The 9,263-nt window shown below is 29.9% G+C and overlaps 1 protein-coding gene across 1 annotated transcript; it reads right to left on the reverse strand.

The window, feature by feature from the left end:
* Positions 1-450: 450 nt before the first annotated feature.
* Positions 451-8,889, reverse strand: LOC122268218 (sn-1-specific diacylglycerol lipase ABHD11). Its single transcript, XM_043046353.3, has 6 exons — positions 8,838-8,889; positions 6,765-6,918; positions 4,974-5,171; positions 2,596-2,787; positions 1,313-1,509; positions 451-699 (listed from the first exon to the last, which is right to left on the reverse strand). The coding sequence occupies exons 1-6, from the start codon at positions 8,843-8,845 to the stop codon at positions 552-554; spliced, it is 897 nt and encodes a 298-aa protein (XP_042902287.2). The 5' UTR covers positions 8,846-8,889; the 3' UTR covers positions 451-551.
* Between the last annotated feature and the right edge of the window lie 374 nt (positions 8,890-9,263).

The raw sequence follows: 9,263 nt of genomic DNA on the forward strand, positions 1-9,263 counted from the left end.
GGCAAAACTTCTGCAATAGAGAAATTGTCCCAAGCTCTTACCAATAACAGATTTTTTCCTTAAGTTATTCCTTCATTACATTAAGCTAGTCTTACTTTTCATGCAAAAAAAATACTGTTTTCATGGTTTCCTCGCATAGTTACGATTCAACAAGATAAAGAAAATGTAGCGCAGCATTTATTACTAGCAAAATATTTTCTAATTAGCAACATTGCTCTACGCTCAAGAGAATTGGCATGCGCATTCTGATAGATGCTAGTTTACAGGGGTGGATGACATTTAGTTCAAAGACAAAAAACGCAAGAGTATTAAATAGGCTTCCATTTTAGTGTTGGTTCGCATGAAGATGTGATAGGTTCAGGTTGATGAAGTGAATAGCAGCAAACATATGCGATCATTCATATGATCCTAACATATTCAGAACATTTAATCTATTAAAACATTACAAAGTTTTAAATGAATATACTTTAATCAATTTATACATGAATACATTACAGCTTTGCTTAGTGAACAAACTTAAAACCACACAGTTACATAGAACTATTTAAATCTTAAACTTTCAGGACAGCGTTGATTTTTTCTCTAATCACTTTAGCCAGTTCAACAGGCTTGTCAGCAACAAAAATGTGTGAGCCTCCCTCAAACGGTACCAATTCGGCTTTTGGAAAGTGTTTCTTCATGGAATCCTTTGCATCATTTCTACAATAAAAAGTAGTTATAAATCTTGCTCTTATACAGAAAACAGTTCTTTAAAATGATTAATTCAGTCTTACTATAGAATTTAAAGACATGCACATCTATGTCATTAAATATGTGATATTAAAAATAGATTTCAGCGTAATATGGAGCTGAATTAAAGATTTATATTTTCTTGCTTAAAAATTATAGATTAATCTTTCCATTTTTAATATAATGGCAGTCAAGAAATTTGAAATTTAATCGTTTATCTGTAGAATTCTGGAAAAGTTTGGTTAATCCGTACTAATAGTCATTTAATAGAACGTAAAAATTTCAGTAATTTTACAATTTATTAGTCTTATGGACAGTTAATTTTAGCATTAAATAAAACCCACGGAATAAAGTGAAGAGTTTGAGAGTTTTTAGGAGAGATTATTACATACAGACTTAGTTTGACTCATCTTCAAACAATCTGCTCTGTATTCAGGTTCGATATTTATATTTTTTTTTTTTAAATTAAAACCACAGCCATGCTCTTGTAATTCCTCTAGTCTATTTCTCATAAACATCGGAAGTTTTAACTCAGAAGTTTCATCATTTGGATCAAAATAAATTACAAAGCTATCAAACTTACACTTCATAGTGAGATTTGGTGCCATAAAGAAAATAAGCAGGTCCATCATACACTCCCTGGTAGTCTTCTTGGTGCTTTTCAAGATCTTCTAGAGCTCTAACAAGAGTATTTGTGTTGTAATATGCATTCCAACCAGTTTTAGACTTTTTGTACTCGAACTTTCCATTTAGGTAAGAAGCCTTCTCATTATCCTGTTTCTGAAAACAAATCATTCGAAAATAAATTGAAGATTACGAAATTCTTATACTGTAAATCAACTTAGATTAATAGAGTGGATTTTAAAGTTCATAGGCAGAAAATGAGTAAGCTACTTCCTAAACTAGGCTCATCTTAGATCTGACAGCAAACATTTCTCCCACGAGTCCACTTTCAAAAAGAGCTTGCACTTCTGACGTTTTTCAGTCTAACGTTTGTTCTGGTCTTGCTATCAGACGTTTGTTCTGGTAGCAAGTCTGGTAGAAAGGCAAAAAATGCTAGCACTTCTGACGTTTATTCTGGTAGCAGTTCTTGCTACCAAAACAAAGCTTTCTGATCAGACATGCTACCAAACCAAATTGTTAAGCAAATAACTTATGTTAAATAATAGTATTTTTATCAGCGATTTCAGCGATTTTGTTTCGAACTCAAAATTTATTACAAGCATATTATGAATTTAAATTTATAGTCCTTCGCGCATTAAAACTTGCTTATTCTTATCAATAATCGCACTAGGTTATAAGTAGGCTTTCAACTAGGACTAGAAATAATTCTGTGTCTAGTAACTTCTGCAGACAAGACTTATGTAATTCCAACTTTAAAAAATCATGGAAAATAGTTTAATTAGAATTTTAAGTTAAAATTCTAACTTAAAATTCTAAGTTATTTTATAAGAAAAAGCAAAAATGCACCCTAGCACTTTGTCTTGTTCAAGAGTTGCAGAATTGAAACTAAAATAAGCAATTTATGAAAGTTTAATTTAATAATCATTCAGGCTAATGCGTATTCTCATTTTAATGTACAATCGGTAAGCGAAATCAGTCAAAACTTTACACATCCAGGTATCGCTCTCCGATTGTAATCGGATGAAGTAAGGAAATTTTAAATCCTTTTAGAGCCCTAATCAAAATACACTTAGTTTAACAAAAACTAGACATTTTAAGTCCCTATAAGTGCAAAACGCACTAATAAAAATAACGTGGATTGATGTTAAAATTTAACACATTTTCTAAGTAAAGCAAGACAGATTTTACTTCTTAAGTTCTAACTTTATGCAGAGACAACTAGCAATTTCGGCCTAAACTTACCATCCATTGTTCCAGTTTTCCATATAGACTTTCCACACTCAATTTTGTGACATCCTCTTTTGGGGTACTTTCAGGAAGTTCTTGGACGCATTTTGTCCACGTAGTCATGAACTCTTTCGTACGTTTAATCAGCTCGTTAGATACTGGTTTCGCATACATTTCCACAATAAATACCATCTCAAACCTCGTAGGCTAAAAAGAAATTCATTAAATTTGATTTAAAATAGCTTAGTGATATTTCGAAAATTTTGTTAGCTTACAAGATTCAAATAGATTACAGACAAACGAAACTTAGCCATTTAATGCTTTTAAAAATGAAACTTCAATTAATTTGATGTGAATTAATATTTGCTTCAATATTTTTTTTTATTTCCAATGAGCTGCACAATCGGTCTTGCCGATAAGCAGACCTAGTGCGTTCTCCAGAGGAGGTATCCACTCTTTCAGGACCACCACAATGGGTGAGATACCGTTGGTTAGCATCCAAATAGAGTCTCGGTGCTGCCATCTAGTGTGGCAGAAACTAGACGTCCAAATTAACATTTGCTTCAATATATCTGGAGACAATAAGCTAATTATCGCACTCGTATTTGACGCTCGTGCTCAGGATTTAATGACGCCCTATGCTTAAAATTAAAACTAGTCTACCAAAAACTAGCTTAATCTAAATACAGATTCTATTAACTACGAAAGAGTAAATTTTTATTGGGGAAATTTTTAGACCAATAACAAATCTAGTAGGAAATTCTTATCGCTATCAAGTTTAAATTTTTGAAACATTTCCTTAGAAATATTAAATTTCATACCACGACACACGTAATCTGATATATTAGGACGTCTACTGAAGCACTAGCTTATAAAAGTGAGTTCTCTTTAAGGGAAACTGTCTACAAAAGCATAAATAGTAAATATTTAACGCATAAATTAAATCCGCTATAACTTTCGAATAAACTGAAACTTCGAAAAATTACAGTTTGTGAACAAATATAGCTCTTTAAGCTTACCATATCACACCCAGAAGTTTAATTCCTGCGACTTATGAAGCAGCTAGTATGATGTTTTTCCTACTGGTTTAAAAATTTCTCCACAACTTTATGATTTCAAGTTTAAGGTTTCGTGCAACTAATTATAACGTTCTGAAAAAGCAAATAAAATACAAAGATGCTACAGATAACAGAGATACTATTATCAATTTGCATACATTGATGGTTTTGTACTCTGCTCACTAATTTTACTTAAACTTGAGAGACAGGATTAATCAGTTTCCTTAATTTTGAAATGCTTGCAAAGAAGTTTGTCTTAAACTGAGTGAACTAAAATAAAAAGACTTTTTTAACGTCTGACTATTATATCAGTAATTTTTTCTGGCTGCGAAAATACTGCAATACGTTTCTACAAGTTCAGATAAAATGAAATTAGCATATGTTATGAAAAAATAACCCCAGCCATATAGACCATCACGCATATTAGTGCAACAGACAGTTATTTAAATTCCTCGCCAAGAGGTATACTGATAATAAATGCCTGGAAATAAAAGTCTAATTTTGATAATTAAAATAAACTTAAAAATAAAATTCACTCTATTTCTAATTTTTAATGCCATTAATAATCCATACGATATTAATCTATTTAGAAACTGAAACACTTAGAAGTAGCATTAGTGAGCAAGTATTGAAGACAACCGTGTTCTATAAATTTTTAACTAGTGATTCTATAAACTTTTCGGTTTGACAAATTGTCATTTTTGAACCTATTAATTCAAGATGTTTCTAAATAAAATTTGAAAAATTTACTCACCCATTCACAAAAATTAGCATTTTTATAACTAGACACCTTTTACTTCCGATATTCTAGGTAGACTACTTTATTTTAATTAAATATTAGTAACAGATTTATATTAATGCGAAGAGGCTAGTATTTGCTACAGTATGTTAAATATTGCATAATCAAAGGGAGAAAAACCACATTTAAATTATATAGACACTGGTTCAAAAACCTGGTTGGCTGACGTTTACTGGGCAACAACGCATATGGAAATTTTCAAATCTCATTACAACAGCAAGGGGAAAAAATTTGAACGCATTCGCCTGAAAGATTCCCTCAAATAGAATCTAGAATACTGGGTCATCTATGAACTTTATTAAATATTCAGAATAGGAAATTTAAACATTCTGGAACTTATACAGAAATTTAATGACTAAATAGCTAATTAATCTGCCTATAATGCAACAGGAATCTAGTAAAGAGTTAACAGAATTTATAAAATTTTTAAAACTAAATTCATGAATGCTCAAGCATGACTGATCAAGTTAGCTGCTACCACAAATGAATGTATAACAGTCAAAGGAATATTAATTATATAAAATAATTAAATATACCTCTTTTAGAGCAGCTCTAATGGCAGTTATTCCACCCATATCGTGACCTACTAAAATAAATTGTTCTGGATGTTCTGGCATTTCAGTTTTAATTTGATCCATCAATAGAAAGAGGTCGTCAACATTAAAGCTGAAACTAAAATCAGACTCGTCGGCATGTGTTGTCTCACCATGATTCCTGGCGTCATAAGTATAAACCTGAAAGGCAAAACATAAACCAAGTATCAGCAAGTAGTATTCTACAGAAATTTTATATGGATGTGGAAATTAAAAGAACGTAAATACAAAAAAATCACTCAAGCTCCAGAAGTAGTGTGCTTTGATATAAGAATTCGCATTCTAAAACTTAAATGTGTATCGAATTACACCGTAAAAATCTGTTAACGTTAGACAAATGGAAAAATTACAATTCTTGATGCTGTTAATTTAAAGATCAGAGAAAAAGTCCAATCTGCATTCTGTTAGTCAGGATAAAATTAACAGAGAATAAAAAGTTATATAAATTTAAAAATTTCCGGGAAATTGCATCCAAATATCTAAAAGGATTGAGTTTAATATTTGAAAATACACGTTTATTAAACACACATTTACCCATTCTAACGACTTGACAGAATTGGATGAAATTACTTCTTCATGAATTGGAAGCATTAATTCTTAAAGTTTATCAATGTAAGTCTTAATAATGATCGCTTATTTTTAAGCGCTTGAAACTAGTTGAGTGTTATTTGCCATTTATATATTTTTTGAAGCGTCTGAAGTTTAGTTCGGTAAAATCTTGCCTCTTCAGTTTCTTTGGATTATTTTATATATCAGCCATTTAACATTCAAAGGCACAAAATTATTGCTTTCGTCACTAATTGATTTACTTTTTTAGCTATATTTAATATATGTAGATTGCAAAAATTGGTAAAACTTAAAACAATTGTGATTACGCTTATAGTTATTGACTAATTATAGCAATCAATGATAACATCTAAAGATTTTAATTTCCTTTTATAATTGATCGTAGTCTCATAACATTAAATAAGCTACTGAAGTAAGCTTAAATTTTATTATGTTAGGTAATAAAACTGACTCTAAACTGAAAAACTTCAAAATTTGGACACGAAATAGTAATATTAAACCACAACCGAAATTAGTACAACAATTATTGAGAACAATGTAAACTTCTGGGTAAGAGCAGCTTTAGAAAAATTTGATAAGAGTTGAGATTTGAGGGTTATTCGAATATAATTTACGCAGCTGCTTAAACTAGATTAACAATGAAACAGCAAGACACTATTCAAACGAATTACTTTATCAACTTTTATATTTTAAAAGCAGCTTTCGCAATAAGTTTAACTTAACTTAGTTATATGAACTTAAAAAACCAGTTTAAAACAAGAAGCAATGCTTAATGCAAATAGAAAACCTTCGAAATTCGCTTTGTTAAATACTGCGCATTAAGTGTTTAGCTGATAAAATTTTAGATTAACAAGTAAATTAAGTTTTGCGTTAAAACTAATACAAACTCATATTTAAGAGTTCACAAAAATTACGTGAATATTTACAAGAATTTTCTGTCCTCATGTAATGATTCCTTAATAGTGCTATACTATAGTGCAGTGTCTATACTACATTCTGAAGTTTGAAACAAGATTTCAAAAAGTTAAGCTGAATGCACTTATTCTAACAGTATTAGTTTACACAAAATAAGTATTTGATTTTTAAAATTATTAATTTGATTTTCAATGAAATGCTTGCATAGAATTGAATATTAGTCAAAACTGAAATATAAAATTTGTTACTTACTCTTCTTCCTGTGTTATTTGCCACAGTTTGAGGAATATCACCCCATATTTTCTTTGAGCAAAGCATAGCATGCAGAAAAATTATGGGATTCTTCTTATCCTTTACTTCACCAGTTGGATCAACATGTTCGAAGCTTATTGAGACTGCTCTAGATCTACGGAAGTATGAAACATTTAAATTTAGGAGCACAAAGAATTTCATTTAGATTTTTGATAAGTTCCAATACATTAACTAAAATGATTCAGGATATTCTATACGTGACTTTTATTATGAGAAATTATAATGAATCTATAAAAAGAGCCAGGTGAAGCAGCCAAACTTAAAATGCCCAACGTAATAGTTAAAGGCTTAAAATCTGCACAATAGAAAGAACAATCAATTAACGCTAGAAAGACCGAATACTACTTTATACCTAGAAAGACTGGAAAGTCTGCACCTTCACAGATAGTGTAGATCAATTAAGCATTCATAATATATAATCTTAATTTCTGAATTAACCCTAAAATATTAGAGACTATCGTGGAAATTTTATGGTATTTTGTTAGATCTGTTTAACAAAAATATGTAAAGGGAACACCGATTTTTCAATGATGCGTAAACATTAGAAAATTTAGTTTCCATTTCTCTAAATAAATAATATAGGTACGTTGAAATAATCTTGTTTTTAATTAAACTGGGGAACCACATTTCACTTGTTTCCCGGAAATCAGTATTCATTAAAATTTTCTTAAAAGTAATTAATGGTATAAAGTATACAAGCTTTACTTCGGCATCTTTCAAATACGCTGAAAAAAATTTCCATCATTCCGAAATCTAACTATACTGAAAATAATTTATCCTCTTAGTTAACTCAAACTCCAGATTAAAACTAACTGTAATCAAATATAGCTATGCTTAAGTCAGTGTCACCTTGTTTTCTACCTTGCACATAAATATGCAGTCTAATCACAGACTGATAATTATGTATGACACCACAAAATTAAAACCTAGATTGTGATCATATTGCAAAATATTGTTCGCAATGAATAACACTCTTCATTTGTGTTATGTGCTATAATATTTTAAAATAAGAAAAGCAAACATTTAATGTTTAAACTAATAGCTTTAAAGGTTAAGCATGAAAGTGAGGAATTTCACCATTCAGAGTTTCTTCTATACGCTAAATTTTCAACCGACTCTAGTATTGAAAAATAAATTGCCTAAACATAAAAACAAAATTTTTTTTGCAGAGGTGTAAAAATGTAATGTCTTCAAAATTTTCATAAAATAAAACTGTTAGTTAGAAACAGATTTAAGAGTATGAATATTTGATTCAAACAGTGCTAAAAAACCATTTTAAAGACTTAAAAACTTAAGGAACAAGCGTATTTTTAAGATAGCAATGTCAAAGTGTCATTAAATTTACTAGCGCAACTGCAACTCAACCAAAATTAATGACTCAAACTTTAATACATAGAACTTGCATCAGAAGTTACAAGACAATGACAGAGAAGCATAAACTAGAATTAAACTTAAAAAACCTTTTAAAAGACCCAATTCCAATTTTTTTTTTACAAAGAATCTTAAAATTATGTTAAAAAGGACTTTCGTATGAGTAATACTTTTAGAAAAACTTTAGTGTAACTCTTAAAAGCTGTAAATTCCTTGATTGACATGCTGAAGAATTATTTCCGAGAATAAAGTCAAATTTCCCTTTTAAAAAGAAAGTAGATTTTATTAAACTTAAATTTAAATATTTAAAAGGATAGAATTATGTTTCAATGCATTTTAACGTTACGCAGTTTTAATACATTATGAACGAATGAGCAAAAAAGTTGAGAACAAAAAAAAGCCATCTAGCTAAAGAAAAGGCTTCAAAATAAGTATTAACGTTTCAACAACTAAATAAACTACATAAGAAAATATAGAAACTTTCAATTTTCTCATAGACTGATGAGAGAGAACTGACAAACTTAAAACCTTTTAAAAAATCACAAAAATAAAAACCCGTCGTTAAAAAAAAACAATGAATAGACACATTGATCAAAATACAAACAAATAAAGAAGAACTAATGTATAAATAACGTTTCTTACGCTTCCATTCTTAAAAAAGCTTGCTCTTCTACTGAGTATAGCCACAAGTAGAAATCTTAAACTGCGAGTATTTCTCTCATTAGTCGGTTTTTATCATAAAGTAAGGCAGGAAAACCGATCTAAATTCAGTGACAGTTGCAGTGTTCTCGCACAGATATCAAGTTAAAGTTGGAGTTAAAATCTGTGTTTGTCGGTAGTTGCAGAGAGATTGAGGTCTCGGGTTATGGCACAAAATGTCAAGAATTCGAAATTCGAAGTCACGGAAGAATCCTAATCGGATATTATACTAAAGTTTAAATTAAATAAAGAGCTAAATGCATAATTTTCGCTTTTAGTGCTTCTGAAAAAATACTTCTAACTGGTAATAATCAGTTTGATGAAAATTGGAATAGTACCAGTAAGTAACAGTAATATTATATGATATTC

This window comes from Parasteatoda tepidariorum, chromosome 8 (genome assembly GCF_982258835.1).
Source record: "Parasteatoda tepidariorum strain Cologne lab strain chromosome 8, Ptep-v5.0, whole genome shotgun sequence".
NCBI lineage: Eukaryota > Metazoa > Arthropoda > Arachnida > Araneae > Theridiidae > Parasteatoda > Parasteatoda tepidariorum.